This window comes from Gorilla gorilla, chromosome 10 (genome assembly GCF_029281585.2).
Source record: "Gorilla gorilla gorilla isolate KB3781 chromosome 10, NHGRI_mGorGor1-v2.1_pri, whole genome shotgun sequence".
NCBI classification, from domain to species: Eukaryota; Metazoa; Chordata; class Mammalia; order Primates; family Hominidae; genus Gorilla; species Gorilla gorilla.
Genome location: NC_073234.2, coordinates 60,305,129 through 60,323,983, shown reverse-complemented (window position 1 = coordinate 60,323,983; position 18,855 = coordinate 60,305,129). Strand labels below are relative to the sequence as shown.

General features: G+C 34.7%; 1 protein-coding gene across 6 annotated transcripts in view; it reads left to right on the top strand.

The window, feature by feature from the left end:
• CNTN1 (contactin 1) overlaps window positions 1-18,855 on the top strand; it is a 381,066-nt gene that overhangs the window by 262,981 nt on the left and 99,230 nt on the right. For 3 of the 6 annotated variants that reach the window (XM_031000866.3, XM_063694063.1, XM_004052966.5), the window contains 2 exons: window positions 4,610-4,730; window positions 17,302-18,493. In XM_031000866.3, the coding sequence (XP_030856726.1) occupies window positions 4,610-4,730; window positions 17,302-17,381 (201 nt within the window). In that variant the 3' untranslated portion in view covers window positions 17,382-18,493. Of the gene's footprint in view, window positions 1-4,609; window positions 4,731-17,301; window positions 18,494-18,855 lie in introns of those variants that run through there. The other 3 variants (XM_031000864.3, XM_063694062.1, XM_019039242.4) reach the window with 1 other exon arrangement.

Below are 18,855 nucleotides of genomic sequence, written 5' to 3'. Positions count from 1 at the left end.
TTTACCTCCTTTGTTAGATGAATTCTATTTAGTATAAGAAGTTAGGCCAGCTGCAAAGTTGGGCACAGTCCCCCAAACCACCCTCACTTCTGACACCAACTGCAAGTTCAAGGGGTTGCAAAAATCACCCTCAGTTTCCATGCTTCGCTGGAAGAGACTCACAGAATTCTCTTAAAGCTGTTATACACGTGGGTACAGCTTCTTACAGGAGAAGGATACAAATTAAAATTAGCCAAAGGAAAAAGCACACAGGGCAGAGTCAAGAAGTACAAAACACAGAGCTTCTATTGTCTTTTCCCCGTGCAGTTAAAATGCATTACTCTGACTGCTCTGATGTGTGACAGTATGCTTGAAGTACTGCCAACCAGCAAAGCTTACCGAGCCTTTCTGTCCAGAGTTTTTGGGGGGACTTCATCAACTAGACATGATTGATGGACTCATTGCTCACATGGTTAATCTCAGTCTCTAGGTTGACTAATACCACATGAATCAAAGCCCCTACTCTAAGTCAAAATGTCCTATTTGTGGCATGACCAGGCCCTTCTCTAAGACTCTACAGGTGTAGTTAACTCTTGCCCGAAATCACATGGTTGGATTTTCCAGTATGACCCAACTCCTACTCTATGACCAGCCCCAGCTTGAAGACTATAGAGATGTGGCTAACCCCTACTCTAAATCATATGATTGGACTATCCTGTATGACCCAAGACTTCCCAAGCAAAGAAAGACATTATAGAGATTACCTTCTAGAAGCTGAGGGCAATGGCAAGACCTCTCTTTGGGCAAGGCTAAATTCTTTACTACACATAGGGGTGGGAAAAGTTAGAAGTTCAGTTTTCTTGTATGTTAGTGATATTGTTTTCTCTATAAATTTTCACACCTTCCCAATAACCTTTCTATTTTCTTATGAAAATAGTGTATAGATATTTGAAATATATCATTCCTGGTAGTTTATCTCATAGATATGGATAGCAATAGTTTTTCTCAAGTCAGTTATTTTATCTCATAACATTATCATTATCTTACCTGAAAAAACCATTTGAAATTACTGAAAGAATGTCTATTTAATAAAAACACTTTAGATTATTTTAATGTATCTATTCAATATTTGTTGAATTCTCTTGTATGTCAGATATTACATTAAGTACTTTGTATGTAATAATAAATAAGACCTGGTTCTTTCCTTAAGGAATTACAGTCCAGTGGAAGAAATCAACAGTGACATGATTACAGTAGAAAGGAATAGTTACAATGAAAATGTACAGAGGGCAATAACTAACCCAGCCTTACAATTTCAGATAGGGGAGGGGTATCCAAAATGTGGGTTGAACATTCATAGCCAAGTAATGGAAGTGGGAGGTGGGGCAATCCAGGCAATGCAAGTGATATATGCAAAGTTTTGACGTGAGAACACATAGCAAAGTATACCCTATTCACTGTGGCTGGGGCACAGGAGTTAGGTGCAGGGGTAATCTGTGGAGGCTGAAGGTGTGTGTACTTCACTCTCACACAAGAAAAGCCTCATTATTTGCTTAGTAAATGCTGTCACTGTCATGGGTTATATGTACTTGCTAACATAATTCTGAATGTAGCTGAAAAGAAGTGAATACATATTATCTTAAGAGCAGATACCAAAATTCTTGACAATTTGACAAGTTCATTCAAACAAGGCATATTTAGTGTGATTATTTGCTTGGCACTGTGCTGGACTTGAGAAGACAGCACATACAGCTGTATACATATATAACACAGGGATACAACATGTCTGCTAAATAAAACAGACGTATTTCCTCACATCAAACTTATAGTCGGCCAGGGAGAACAACTTCAACCACATAATCACAAAAGTGTTTAACTGCATTTACGATACGTAATATGACATAAGTTTCATGGTAGTATAATAAAATATAGAAAGGGTACCTGCCTAGTCCACAGAAAATGGAAAGACTTGCTGGAGAAAATGATTACAACTGGTATTGGGTAGAGGTAAAGGTGATAGGGGAGGGGGTATTGAGGTTATGAGGGGTATGAATCACAATTCCAGAAGACAAGACAATGTGATGAACCAGAGACTGAAGAGAACAAGATACATTTGTGGTCCTAAAAAGAGAATGTTCTTCCTGGAGAGCAGAGTGTGAGTGAGATGGCACACTAGGTGAGCTGGAGCATCAGATAGAGCCTAAAGAATGGAATCAAGTTGGCTACAATAATGCTATGGCTTTTGTCCCAGGAAAGGGAAATTTTAAAGGTTTCAGTTTATCTGCTTTTATGGAGACAAGTGAGTTGGGCCTAGCTGCATTTTTAAAAGGTTATTCTAGGTAACCAATAGAGAAAAGAATAGAGTGGAACAGTGGTGGAAGTAGTGATCAAATAAGATGTAGGGTTTCAGGTGAGAGATGTGGGTAGTTTGGACAAGAGGCAGTAGTGATGGAAAGAATGGATAAATTCAAGAATTTATGATGAGTTTATGAGAAAGTTGAAGAAAGGGAGGGGTTAAGAATGTCCTAGAAGTTCCTGGAAAGTCAGATGACTAGAAAAAAATGAGTATTTGAGGAAGGAAAGCCAAATGCTATCAAGAAGTCAAATAAGATGAGCTGAAGCAGTGGGACTCAGATGAGAATTGATTGAAGAGTAAGAAATGAAGAAATGGAAAAACTAAAAACAGAATAGATATTGTCAGAATCCAAGTAAAAATCAAACAATCAAACAGCTTAATATGAGAAAATAAGATTTATTTATTTCCAAGAGAAAGAAGAGAAAAGAAGAGAGAAGTAGGAGATTGGTAGTAGGAGTGGCTGCCAACAAGATGGCAGAGCACTGGGAGAGGTGAAGGTTACTGGGAAATTCCCAGTAAATTTATGGCCAACAGGACTTTTAAAAACAGAATTATGCAGTGGATGATACTTTTCAAGGTTGATTTACCCTACCTTTTTTTTTTGATATAACCAGTTCCAGCTCCTTCAACTGTACAGTAAACTCACTTTACTAGGTAAGACTTCATGCTATTTGGTTTTCTGATAAAATAGAGAAAGTGCTGAATTTCTAGTCTGGAGCTCCTTGGTATGACAAAAATAAATAAATAAGTAAATAAATAAATAAATAAATAAATAACAGACCAAGAGGACAGAAGGAAAAAACTCCCCTGTTCCAGGAATTTGTAGAAATCTTGGGAACTGTTTCAATTTTTGACCAATCTATACCTCAAGGGACTGGAAGATCTCAATCGACATTAAATTAAGACTGGCTAATATCAAGGAATAAGGTGTGTGTCCACTGATCAGTTCTTTATGTGGAGATATTAATATTCTGTTCCAACTAACTATAACAATATGCTCTCTCAGCTATTATTCTTAACCTCAGTAATCCAGCAAGGGTTGCAAACCCAAATGTTTTCCAAGAACTGGAGGGAACATGATATATGAAGAGGTTATTGGTAGAACCTATGGTGAAGCAAAACATTCACTCCATGTACAGTCATGATACATCATAGGTATCTAGATATTTATCACTGAAATAGTAAATAAATATTTTTGGTTCATAGGAAAACCAAATGTCCATTTAAGAATTGAGTTTTCCAAGTTTTCATTCTAAGAAAATATCTTGGAGATAATTAACATGAACTTTGACATGCTCCTTCTACCATACAAGCTGAGTGACCTTAGTTATCTTAGTTAAATTACTTGAATTCCTTAAGTCTAACTTTTATTGTTAATCAAATGGATATAATAAGACCTATCTCATAGGTCAGTTGTCAAAAAAGAATTGAATAAAAGTGTGTGTATGTGTGTGTGTGCCTATGTGTGTGTATGTATGTGTATATGTGTGTGTGTGTGTATATATATGTGTGTGTGTGTGTGCGTGTGTGTGTATGTATGTATGTATGTATGTATATACTTGCACAGACCAGGACCCGGTATAGAGTAGGCATTGAATAACTATTAGCTATTTTTGGAAATTACATTGAAATGGTGTCTCATCATCACAAGCAAAATTTCCTCAAGACTCTCAAAAATACGTGTTGAACACTCTTGGAGGCAATAGAATAGAGCATTGAACAAAACAAATACTCTTGTCCTCACAGAACTTATAATTCGGCAACAGAGTACATGTTAGTGGAATTGTACATTTTCTCAATTTCTGCAAACTTTTAGTATCTTTGTAAAATGAACTGTGGCACATATTAAAACTAATCAATTAGATCAGCTTTGTGAAACCAAATCAATCATTCTTCCAAACCATATAGTATTTGTTTGTACTCATTGATACTTAAAACTTATTGATACTTATTAGACCTTAATATTTCTCTTTAAGAGATATCAATGAAATAGTTTCATCCCTTGAGTTTCTCTCACTGTAACCCTCTGATTGTGGAAGTAATAGAATGTTAAAGATATGAAAGCTAAAAAATACCTTATCAATAAATTATTCACTTTATTTTTCAGTTGAGAAACTGAAGCCTAGAGCAAGGACATACAGTTAGCATGTCTAAAACACATTCTTTAAGTGGTGTTCATTTTGTTAGGGAAAAAAAAACTACTTCTTGGATCTTAAATGCCACATAATTGGTGAAAAATGTACTGATTTGAATAATTGCTGTTTTTGCTAACAGCTGGATTCCAATGGGGAATTGCTAATCCGAAACGCGCAGCTGAAACATGCTGGAAGATACACATGCACTGCCCAGACAATTGTGGACAATTCTTCAGCTTCAGCTGACCTTGTAGTGAGAGGTAAGAGTTTCAACATTTTAAAATTACAAAACCAAAGGTATTTGACTTGCATAAACATGTATAATCTTCTGGTAACTCTGGTGCAAATTCTTACATATTTAGAGTCTCAATCCCATACTTAAGAATGGATCTTAAGCTTCTTCCCATGCCTAAGAATGATCTATGCCAGACAAGTAGTAAACAACACTGATTTTGTTTGTTTTACTAATTATGTATCTTCTAGAAAGTTACACCACATATCTCCTACTAAATGTTTGTGCTTTGTAGACTTACCAAAAGTTCTCGTTTCCTGCTAATACTTTTTAGTGTGTTGAGTATAGTGCTGTTTCCTTTTTTATTTCTATGGAAAAAATATATACTGATGCTGTTTACTATAACCTCAACTGTTATATATTTATCACTTTTGTCTTAGAGTGTAAAGTTAATTTATACATGTATCATGTTTTTATTTGTTGCTGGTTTTTTCAAATTAGTGTTTTTGTTCTTATGAATAATATAATTGAGATTGTGATGGAATACACATTTATTAAAAATGCAACCCCTTTGCTACTGGCCACTGCCATAGCAGTGAGGCTGGCTGGGAACACAGCACACCTTGTTTAAAATAAAGAGCTGGCTCTTCACTGACTGCCCTTTAGTTTAGCACCCAAGAAGTACCATGTGTTGACCCCAGCTTGCTTACCTTTAATATCTCACTTCATGTAACCAACTCCAACCATCTAACTAATCCACAAAAATACACTTTAACTTCCATGTCAGTTGCTTTATTCACAGTATTCCTTCCATGTCTTTTTCTCATAATTTGTTGACCAGATCTTATTCATCCTTCAAGTCTTAAAGTATATACTAAGTTCATGAATCCTTCTCTTGATGTCCCCAATATGAGCTCCAATCTTCTGAATTTTCATAACATATATTGCTTTCTCTCATATGTTTTATAGCAGTTGGTACACAGTTATCTACTCTTCTAAGTTGTAAAATTCATATATGGTTTTTTTTTTTTAGTGAATGGCAGAGTTCCTTTGCATTGTTTCGTAGCTCTCTCTTTCTGTCTCAGTGTCAGTTAAAATTACTATTTTTTCACATTTCACCTACTAAAAATATTTATTGAACATTAATTGTACATTTTGCCTTTACTTTTCACACTATCAGATAAATTGGCAATAAAATGATGTTTGTGGCTTGTTTATTTTAATTCTCCTTCCACATCTGGGTCAATATAATTTCACTCAATCTCACGCAGCTCCTGCATTTCCCTCTAGAGCAATGTTAATATGGGGTCCCTAAGCAACACTGGGCAAATGCTGAAAACCCTTCTACCCCATTTGAATATATTCTCCAATAGAGTTTTAAGAAGTCTAGTTGAAGTTTCTTCATCTGAATGAACTTGGAAATACATTCCACAAACCACTTATTGAATAATAACAAATAAAAATGAGACTACAAAATCCTAAGTCAAACAAAATTCATTTAGGTTCAGTATTTTCATTTAAAGTATTTTGTTATCTGGGACATTGATTGTTTTCAAGAATTATTAGGGAGAGGGATTAGAGGGATTAGTTCACCATTCTTCCTAGTCAGACCACTAGCTGTTAAGTCATTTCCAGAAGTAGCCAAAGTGTATATTTAATTGAAATTGCTTGCATATGAAAATAATTAGCATTAATATTGCAATAGGAGTTATGTTACAATGTGTGGACATAAATGTCTTCATATGATTACATTGTAGTAAACTCATAGTATTATTATCATAGAATACAGTGTAATATTCAGAGTGAAGAGGAATTTTACAGATGAAATGCAAGGGTAGTCATGATACTAGCCACACATACTTAGGTAATTAATTATCACCACTATATGTATTTTTATAGAGAATCAATAAAAAGAAGCTATAGCCAATATTATGTAGAAATAAAAACGTATACAGCATTTTAAGTCCTTGCACTATAGTAGGATGCTAATAAAACCATACAGGTACATGAAAATACTGCTTACCTCTGTTAAAGTCAGCAGAGTCATAACCATTCTTCAAACTTTATTTCTAATAATAGAAAAAGTATCCATTTCATATCAAAAGAAATTTGCAATTAAAATAGTCAAATATATTTGACTATTGCAGAACTTGTGTCAAAAACATGTATAGATGTTCTAATATGCTTTATATATTTAAACCAGAAGGTATACAATTAAACAGTTGTTTTTATTTTTTGTACTTTTTTATTTTTATTTTTTTTATTATACATTAAGTTTTAGGGTACATGTGCACATTGTGCAGGTTAGTTACATATGTATACATGTGCCATGCTGGTGCACTGCACCCACTAACTCATCATCTAGCATTAAGTATACCTCCCAATGGTATCCCTCCCCCCTCCCCCACCCCACAACAGTCCCCAGAGTGTGATATTCCCCTTCCTGTGTCCATGTGATCTCATTGTTCAATTCCCACCTATGAGTGAGAATATGCGGTGTTTGGTTTTTTGTTCTTGCGATAGTTTACTGAGAATGATGATTTCCAATTTCATCCATGTCCCTACAAAGGACATGAACTCATCATTTTTTATGGCTGCATTTATTTTTTAATAATAATGGTGAGTAATGTATAAGACATGCCCTGCCTTAAGTGATATTATTATTGGTGTATTTATTCATTTAATTATACTTTTGTATCTAGTTCAGGAAATCATAACCTGGAGTCTATGAACAGGCTTTAAGGGATCCATGGACCACCAGAAATCGTACATAAAATTCTACGTGTATGTACCTTTTCCTGGGAAAATGATTTGTAATTTTCATAAGATTTTCGTAGCCAGCAATGTCCCACAAGGCATTAAAAAGCTAATCTATTTTTTATTTCCCCATCTAGATCAAGACTCTCTAATAAAATAAATTGATGATTATTCACTTCATGCAAAAGAATAAAATGCTAATAAATTTCATGTAGCTAAATCTAATAGCACATTTAGATTGTGAATTGCTTTTAAAAGATTCGATTTGCACTCAACCCTTCAAAATTACATGTTTGTAAAACATATTAAATATGTTATGTAGTAGACAGTAGAAATCTATAAGAACTTTCCATATTTGAGATGGACTAATTTTAATCCATATTCAGATATTGGTAATCTGAACTGCAGCTGCTGAAATTAGTGCAATGAGAAGGACAGTAAACACAGTAGAGGGGAAAGCAATTTCATCTGAGGATCGCTAAGAAATTTTTTATAACAAAATTATTTCTGTGTATAAATGATTATGCCTTATCAGAAGACTGAAACCAAAGTATAAATATTTAGACATAATTAAGATTGTGGATTTCTTTTAGCCTACATCACACTGAAGGAAATGAATACATAGTAAGAACAGTGTTGCTGCCCTAATCAACATGTGTGTGTGCATGTGTGTGCGTGTGTGCATGCATTTGTAATTGTGGGTGGGCAAGGGTGAGTATATGCATACAGCATGATGAAAGCAATTTCTATCAGAAAAGAAGTGTGTTTTAATTTATTCCTTGCCTTTTTATTGTATATTGAGCTTAGAATGTAAGCAGTCAAGTAGTTAAATCTGAATGCCTCTAAATATAAAACTAAAATTAAATGTAGGAAAAATATAGTCAATGGAAAATGTAGCATTGGATCTGATTTCATGGGGCCTTTTACTGAGAGAAAACACTCCCGCTGTGGGTTTTTTGTGTCATGTATGGTAGGATTTAGAAATGAAGAAAGCAGTGGCAATTGTCGCCAAAGAAAAACAATCTGTAGAAAATGTCCCCGATAATAAGATATGAACTATTGTAATTCTGTAAAAGCATAAATGTGTACTTATAGAAAGCTATAGCACTTTAATTTATTTACCATATAGCTGGGTCCAAAGATGCTTGAGGAAAAGAGGCCAGTAAAGTTGCATGCATTGTCTAATCCTCCAGCTCTGCAAACAACTTCAAATCATGAGATTGTATTGACCATGTAATTTTCACTTTTCTTTTCCAAAGTTGGCTTTTATATGAGTTATATCTGTTAACTTTGGCAACATTTCTGTTAGTCTTTCTATAGTATAGAGATTATTTTTGCAAGAGTAACGTTTCTTCAAATGCTGTTGTCCAGGAGGTCTAACATATAAAATCGAAGATGAAGATAAATAAATAAACATTTGTGTCGTCACAACCCTGGCAAAAGCAGATTATCTACTCTGAAACAGGACACCTTCAACCCAGCCCCCTAAGGATTCTAACAAATTTAGATAAATAAAATATGAATCTATATAAAAAATGGAAATTGATGGCCAGGTGTGGTGGCTCACAACTGTAATCCCAGCACTTTGGGAGGCCAAGGAGTGCGTATTGCTTTGATACCAGCCTGAGCAACATGGCAAAAAACCCGTCTCTACCAAAAATACAAAAATAAGCTAGGCATGGTGGCAAGAGATTAAAATGCTATGCTTGATATGATGACATTTAAATAACTTATAGAAGATTTTAGTTAAAGTTTATTTTTTTCCTGTGAAGAACACATATTGACCTCAATTTTCCAATTTTCCAAATAATATTGTTGGTGAAAGGAGTAATTTCAGAATCACCCCTTTAAGACAGGGGTTTGTATAATATACCTGAAGGAATTTAGAACTTAAATCACTATAGATTACTTAATATTTAAGAGGCCTTAAATATGTTGTGTTATGTTTAAAATGTTTAAAATATTTATATTTTAAAATGTTGACATTAACATTTAAAATGTTAATATTTAAAGGTCTTAAATATGTTGCCTTATGTTGCCTTAGTTTTAAAATAAGAACCAGGTATTACACTTCAGATGTTTTTAGGCTTCTGGTATAAAAGTCTACATTAAGAGTATTGATACAAATTTCCTCTGTTGTTGCAATAAAATTTTTATTTCTTAGGTCCCATAAAAGTATATTTCGGGTTGCCTTGTCAAAGTAAGTGTCTGATGCTTGTGAACAGCCCTGTATGAATATTTTTTAGCAAACAACATTTCTAAAGCTCTTCAGCTAAAAGAGTGTCATTTAGAGGCAAAGGTTTTGCAGGATTTATAGAGCAAGATTTATTTTGGAAACCTATGTGCAGCTTGCCAAATCTAAATTCTCATTCATGAGTGCACCTTTGGACAACATTCAAAAATAGACCATAAAATTAGGCCCCAAATAAAAAAGAAAGTAGGCTTTAACTTGTACATGTATTACCACTTTCTCTGGTATTTCTGATGTATTATAAATATTTTGGCAATGCTTCTGGCTAAGGAACACTTTCCTGCCACCTGGGTGAACAAAACATGTTTGCCACTGAAATTGCCAAAATAGAAAATGCAATTAGGATTATATCTTATATACTATATATTTGTTTACATCTTATATGTTACATTAAATGACGTTTCTTCACTCAAATCTGAGTTTAAAAACAAACAAAAGAAAAAGAAAACGACTTTGCTATCTAAACTTTTTCTTTTGCCCTGGTTCTCAACTCTAACACATGCTGTATAGAATTTTAAAATGTTTTGGAAAAAGAGTAGCTGAAACTAAAGCAAATGATATGAAAACTCTGTAAATCATTATCTCCTCAAAAGAAGTTTGTGTTCTTTACATTATTACATTAGAAGCTTATTTATTTTACCTTACGTGGACTTGTATTTAGGTGAAAACACCGTGTAAGTGAGTATGAGAGAGTGTGTGTGTGTGTGTGTGTGTGTGTGTGTGTGTGCAGCTTTCCACTTTATTTCTAAGGAAAAAATACAGTTACAGAATGGAGAGAGATATTAGTTAGAGGTCATCTTTATTGAAATACCCTGTTAAGGTTTTTATTGCTTAGCCTAATGACGTGGTTACCAGATTTTTTCTTAAGAAGGCTATTTGGTTGATTACTAAACCACTTTTAAACTCTTGGATAAGTTAAAGTAACACGGTCGAACAAATAAATAAGCCAATAAGCCTGATGGAAGCTGTCAGTATACGTTTCAGTTGGAATAATATTGCAGTATTTTAAAGTACTGTAATAGTTGCCTAAAGGTCTTTTCTATGGAAAATGCTCTTGGGTATTTTACTCCCAGCTGGTTTACATTAGCAGAGTTAATATCCAGCGTATCCCACTCTTCACTGTCCAGACAAAATTAGTTCTGAAGCATTTACTTGGAGATGATGGTCCAGGAAAATTAGTATTCTTTTTTTGTAAGAAATATGGAATAGATAAACATTTTCTTTCTCTAAGATAAAAGTGTTCTAATGGTCCTATTATTGGCAAATCATGTGTTAGTTACGTCTTTTCTCCTTCCCACTTTTTCACAGTAACTATATGAAATCTCTGCATTTATGTTCAAATTTGAAAATACAATTTTAAATGTAGAACTAATCCTATGGGTTATCTAGAAAGTTCCTACCCCTTCATTTAACAACTTGGACTCTGAGAGAAAGAGTTCCTCCCCTGTATTATCCATCTACATGGTGGCAAACAATAATCTTGGGACCCCAGTCCAGTCTTCTCATTGTACTAGACTTTCTCCAGAAAGTATGGATAAATAAAATCTATAGTTAATTTCTAAAACTCACTATACCAGAAAGATTATCAAGTCTATTCTGGAGCTGGTAGGACAAATTCTGTTACTAATTTTTACTAAATAGTAAAAGTTATTGATTTCAGTTTCTGCTCTTTTCTCTTTCTGTTCCTACTATCTGGCATATGCTAATACAAAATATATAATTTTTAAAACATTGTAGGAAAAATAAAGCCAAAGACATGCATTATAAACAGATGTAATCATTAATTCTTGGATTATTTAGGGTTCTATTTGCATGACTAGCTCAGGGACCTTGGATATTAGTGAGGGCCACAGGACCGTATGTTGCCATGTGAAAAGTTTGTGTAACTCTTGGTGCTAAATCAGATTTTAAGCTTCTGTGGTATCTGGCATAAATGTTCACGTTGTGTTCAAGAATCCTTACATTCAACATATTCTTAAATAAGCAAATATGGGTTTATGTTTGAAATTATTATTAAGGTATGGCAGGCCAAAATAAATTAAAAAGGACTTTTAAATTAAGCAACTTAAGTATTATGTAGTTGAGAAGAATAGACATAAAGGTTCTGTATAATATACACACCAAGTTAAACAGGTATGTAAGTATACACACCTCATCACACCACACACACACACACACACACACACACACACGCATTGGAAGAGATACAGAAAAGAGACGATCATATAAAGGCAGAAAGATCTGGGTCCAAATCATCACAGTCAAATCAAAGAGAATGGTTGAGGTAGTTTTTCAAGTATTTGGGGCAGAAAAACACACATTTACCTCAGATATTTGGATAATTGCCTCCGCTTTCCACTTGCTTTGGCCAGCGAAGTCTTGCCACAGAGACAGACTAGAGATTCCATCTCATCAGCCTTGCAGAACTGAGACAGGAAAATGGTCCTTGCTGCCCACACTGGCTGGAACAATGACAAATGGGCGCCATTCTGAGCCATCCTGACCCCACTCTGCACTAACCACAGCAATGCATCCATTGATAGCAAAACCTGCCCAGAAATTAAGCCTTCCCCTTCCCACTGAGAATCAACAAATTCAGATCAGAGAAATACGACTGGGCTGGTTCTCCATAATTGTAATACACAAAAGCTAAAATACTGAGCTGAAATGCATATTTGGTTATAACAAATGCAGAATTTAGAAAATTTAAAGTCAGAACTTAGTGGTTATTTAAACAAAAACTCTAGTAAAAGTGACAGCTTTCCCAATTACTTTTGGAATTTTAAAGTACATCAATAATTTGAAATTGTATTTTTCAGTGCAAGTTCAGCGTAAATTGAGGTACACTCAAGAATTTTTTCAAATATGGCCACAAAATAGGTAATTCACTCAGAATGATTCACATTATTTTAAATTTTAAGATAGGTCTTGAAAACTATCTAGATGAACACTTCATCTTACAAATTCAAAACTTAAAATATAAGGATAAGAAGATACTATGTTATGCGCTAATATAAATTTAGATTTTTCTTTCCCTCCTCACTAGAGTACAGTGAGAAAAGCTCCCGTGGAGGATTTCTTCTTTTCTGCAATTAATTACTCTCGGGTCTCTTATAATCAAACTGGTCAGCTTTTGGCGAACTGGAATTTCTTTTTTTGCTGCACATTTAGTGTGTATCCATGGCTCCCTTAAAAAATAATCGGCCAGGGGAGGCAGAGGCAGGAGAATTGCTTGCACCCAGGGGGCGGAGGTTGCAGTGAGCTAAGATCATGCCACTGCACTCCAGCCTGGGCAGTAGAGCGAGACTCCATCTCATCTCAAATAATAATAATTATAATAATAATAATCAGCCTGGTGCAGTGGCTCATGCCTGTAATCCCAGCACTTTGGGAGGCCAAGGCGGGTGGATCAAGAGGTCAGGAGTTAGAGACCAACCTGGCCAATATGGTGAAACCCCATCTCTACTAAAAATAAAAAAATTATTGGGTGTGGTGGCACATGCCTGTAGTCCCCCCTGCTTGGGAGGCTGAGGCAGGAGAATCACTTGAACCCAGGAGGTGGAGGTTGCAGTAAGCCGAGATCGTGCCACTGCACTCTAGCCTGGGCGACAGAGTGAGACTGTCTCAAAAAACAAACAAAACAAAACAAACAAACAAACAAACAAAAAATAACCCTTCTACCACTCAGTTTGATTCCAGGGAGACAGTAGGAAAGCTTTACAGAACTTAGCAGGCCTTGGGAGCTTTTAGACGCTGCATGCATTTCAGTGCTCCATAGTGATTCATACATCCATGCGTATTTACCAGAAAATTATGCCAAATTAGGCTACAATTATGCCAATAATGTCAAAGTTCAAGAGCAATACGGATAATCAGAGATACCTACAAGTCTTGAAGAATATGAATAAATGGCAATTAGTTCATATTTTGAAAGTAATTGTGATTTATGTTGGTAAAATACTGCATTTTTCCAACTCAAATCTTTAGGCTGTGAAAAGATATATATATAAAATGATGACTATAAAATAAAAATAAAGATATATAATTATATAATTTAATATATAATGACAGAATGTAACTACATAGCATGTTATAATAAAATATATATTATATGTCATAACATGTATTGATTATATCATAAAAGGATATATAACATTTATTAAAGACATTGTTCACCAGATTTAATTTTAAAGGACAGGTATCGTTACTGTATTATATTCATTTTACACATGAGAAAATTGAATCTAATGAGGCTAAGTTAATCACGAAAGGTCACAAAGCTACTAAGTGGAAGAACAAGGTTTGAATGCAGACACTCTAATTTCAGGTAGAACACCCAGCTCATGGCTGTAGCACACTATAACTAAAACTTAATTCAAATATATTCAATGTGATAAAATAATCAGTGTGGAAAAGCTAAGCTGCTGGCCTTTTACTTTCTTGGCAATAAATGTTTATTCTATAGAGTGTCACTGATACTGATCTTGCTATTTTATTTTTGCTCATGTTATATTTATGGCTGGCCTATTACAAGGGAAACTATAGTAGTTATTTTTTTCAGCTACTCAACTTTACACAGTTAAAATTACAATAGCAAAACCAATAAATGAATTGTACTAGATGGCTTAAAAGCTTGATTTTATAATGTGCTCTTTGGCCTAAAAATAGGTAAATGAAATTTTGATGTGTGTTTTCCTGCTTTTTAAAATAATGTATAATTCATACAGTTAAAAATAGTTCATTCAGAATATTTAAATATCTTAGATTATAATGTCTACACTTATAGGATTTTCCTATAAATTTTACCATGTCGTCCTACAAAATTGCTATGAGGTGGTAGTACAAGGACTGTTATTCCCATTTCATAGGCAAAGGAAGTTTAAAAAAGAAAAAAGTATATTTTCAACTATCAGTTATAAAGCCAGAATGTGGCCAGATACTAGTGTTCCAAATTCAACTACATGAATATGCTTTTCCCTTCTTGATGTTTAACGTTCCCAAAGGCAGAAGTCAGACCATATAATTTTGTATTGTGCATCTCTCTCATTGTTGGTACATGGTTTGTCAAATTAATTAGGTAATTCCCTCAAAACACTCTGAGTTATTGATAATTCCAAGTTAAGTTAGAGAGTAGAGTAACATTTTAGCTTGTTTAAAATTAGAATTTCATTAACAGTTTCCCTTTTCAACTCATTTTACTAAATAAGACAAAAATACCTTAGCCTCATTGCTGAAAATATAACCAAGAAAAAACTTAATGACGTAAAATCCTTTTCGAGCAGTTTTATTACCTATGATTTTTGTGCAGTCTGCATTTCCAGTCTCGTGACCATGCAATGCTTTCTTGAGGGAGCCTTTTGTGGGCTTGCTTTCCACCCAGTTTCTGGAAATTTAATTTGGTCACAAAAGTTTGGGCACCTACGCAAATTAGAATGAAGGAAACTCAGAAAAAGCTTTTACCCTCTAAACTCATCATCAGTTTATGAAGCTACAGAGAGATTTTAGTGCTTTTGAATTCCTTCAATAGTTTCTCCAACTCTAATTGTCGCTACTGGGATTAAATGAAACATACACAGAGAGAGAAAGAAATGTTTAAGTATTCTGCAACTGACGCTTAGCTAGGATACACCATTAGATCAGAGCAGCAAGACGTAGTTCTAAATCTTTTCTCTGCCAGAGCGCTTTTCCATCATCATGTTTAACTGTACACTATACTCTCATAACTGATTGCAGATTTTGGCATAAATCCAAAAAAACCTTTTTCCCCTAAAAAGCACAACACTATTTTAATTGTTATTTGCTTAATGCCAGCTAACAGTGATGATCATTGTGTGGACATGGGAAGACATAAGGGAGTGGCTGAGGTTCATGTGCATTTTCCAGGGCACCCCTGAAGAGCCAACACCTTCACCTAAAAGTGCACTGGGATGCAAGTGAGTGAGAGTTAGCATGCTACCGGGATAACTTTGAATCCACTTTATCCTTTGGGAAAAAAATGCAGAAACTTCTGAATTCTCAATATTATTAGTAGCAAATTACTTGTGACACACCAGAGTATAGAGATCCCTTGTGTAATTATTCGCAGAATGGTCTAAGGTCCGTCACACTGAAGAACCCACTTCTGAGCATCTGCTTCCTGCACTCTTAGTGACTCTCAACAATGAGAGCTTGACCCCGCCCCTCCTTCACACATTCCTGAGAATTTCTCCAGAAGAAAGGAACTGTTACTGATAGAAATATGTCAGATCCCGCTGATGTGTAGGGTCTAAGCAACTTGGAGGACCACTATTTGATATCTTCCTACATTGTCTAGTAGATACAGTGACTAATTCAAGGAAATGGCACCCCTCTCTGGAGGAGTTTAGGAAGGCTCCCTTGGTGACTGTTCACAGCACCCCCTTTTCAGACTTAAAATCTCAAATCACAGATAAGCAAACTCTGGTAAAATACCAAAAACTACCCAAACTGCTTTCAAAAGAAAAAAAAAGAACATATCTAAAATTAGGATTTTCAGTTCTTATCAAAAGGATTTAAAATTTTATATGCTTAAAATGTCAAATGAGTCTTACGACCTTTTTTTACTATTTACCGTAAGGACTGAATTTACAACAAGCAGTCAGCATAGGCAAGTTTTCCTAGTTTCCGTTTCTTCTATTTAAATAGCTATCTCCAGGGGGCAGTAGTGGCTATAAAATGGTATAATTCTAATAATAACTATCCTTAGTTATGCGTAGGGGAATGAGGTAGGTGATCACTCTGTTAATTACATGGTTTTCTATAACAATATTGCTGTATTAATATACACATACTGTTGTTAAATGATTACATGGTTTTCTATAACAATATTGCTGTATTAATATACACATACTGCTGTTAAATGATTTGCATGGTGTGATCTAAAAGCTGTGGCCTTTGGTATTAGGTAAATCGATTAGATATCCACTTTGCCTACCTAACCTATGGTCTTAGGCTAGTCTATTAATCACTGTAAGCCTCAAGTTCCATATTTATGAAAGAGAATATGAGTAGTTACAGTCCATACATTGTTCATGGCAACTTTTTATAAACATTGTCCTTTACTTCCTTCCCTTTACTATGAATGTATATATCGACAAAAGAAATAAATAAAATATAACTCAAGACACAGTTCTCACAAAACAGCCTTAACCGTTGATTAACTTTTTCAAACCATTGCTTCAATCTATCCTCATTACTTTTATTCTTAGAAGTCTTCAAGGCATAACCGTATGTTTCAGTAGATAGACTTGCACTCTGTGGAATGAAATTTACAAAGGATCCACGAGATTTGTTTCGTTTATTTGTTTTTTGAGGAGAGACTTCAGTTACAACGCTTGCTCCTTAGAAAGTCAGTCACTGTGTATGAGGGAAAGGTTTTAATTGGGCCACAGCTTGTGGCATCGGTCTTCTCCCTTTGGCCCCCCGTCCTCAGTGTGTAGGGGAAGATACCTTTCTGTGTTTATTCTTTCACCTTACCCATCAAAGAAATAGGGCAAATCCCCCAAGTGCATGGCTTCCTGCCCCTAATTGGGCATCCACACTCTCCCTTCAGCCTTGATCTTTCCTCTTGCAGGTAAAAACAGAAAAGGTGGAGAGAAAAACATGGTGGATTCCTTTCTCCCCGTCTGTGCAAGCCTGCCTCCAACCTGGTGATCGTTGACACTCACCATTTCTGTGAAAGACTTTTTTTTTTTTTTAACATATTATACTAGATTTGACTAACTCAATCTTGTAGCTTCTGCAGTTCCCCCCACCCCCAACCTAGTTCTTAGAGTATGTTTCCCCTTTTGAAACATGTAAACATACTTTGAGCATAAATATTTTTTAAAATATAACTATAATGCTTCACTAATACCTTAAAAATGCCTAGTGAACTAACTCAGTACATTATATAATGGCCAAGTGAAAGTTTTGTGTTTTCATGTCCTGTTTTTCTTTGAAATTATATAGCCCAGAAATTAGCTCATTATCTGAAAAATGTATGAAGAACTGATGAATTGTATAATACAGGAGTATTGCCATTGAATGTACTGTTTGATTTATTCAAGCAGGTAATGAACAATGTTGTCAAACTCTCTAATGAGACATCATAATTAGGACATAAGCTAAAAGGGGCATTACTCCGGCAGTCTTTTTTTCTTAATCCTAGTACCATACATATTCTTTGGCATGAAAGAATGAAAAGCATTAGTAAACAACTGAAGTCCTACCATGGCTCTGTAGGGTTTTTGGAACAATTCCTGGAATTGGAAAGTGAAAATGGATAGCATGTGGAGGAAACCCTCATCTGAGTAGCAAGATTTTAGTAAAGATGACTAAGCCATTAACAGCATGCATTCATATTTAATTTTATTGACTCCTGCCATCAGCTTTTGTAGATCTTTTGGGTGGAAGGTTGTGATTTTTACTGGGAGGACTTAAGTAGAAGTGGACGATTAAAATTGAGGAGTATATAATTCTTTCTAGGACTGCTTAAATGTTATTGTTTGAAAATGCCTTCACTTTCCCCCTTTGGTCAAAGAGATGTGCTTAAAATTCTTATTCCTTCACAATAAATAATTTTGATTTTCTTAGACAGGTTTGTGTTTAGGTATGAGTTTCTCTTTTACTTCATCTAGCAATTCTCTCTGTGGTCAGAAGAACTCTGAAGAAAGCTTTGAGGGAAATGAATATAACTCTTAAATTATTATATGTGTGTATATATATAGTTTAACTTTAAAAATAATTTATTAGTCATCATAAAGAAATAAATGTCTCTGGCTCAAGATGTTACTTATTTCCTTCTTTTATATTTTCTAGTCTCAATTGCTGTTTCAAAAGGAGCTATCTTAGAATTTAGACTAGAGATCCAGATTAATTGCCATTTTTGTAAGATGTTTAAAATCAATTTGAGAATTTTCATGTGTCTGTAAACAGCACCATGGAGACATGTATGAATCGTATTAAGGGCATCTTTCTATGTAGTCCATACTGAAATTATACAACCAAGACCAGACAGGAATATTTTTTATTTTATTTTATTTTATTATTACACTTTAAGTTTTAGGGTACATGTGCACAATGTGCAGGTTAGTTACATATGTATACATGTGCCATGCTGGTGTGCTGCACCCATTAACTCGTCATT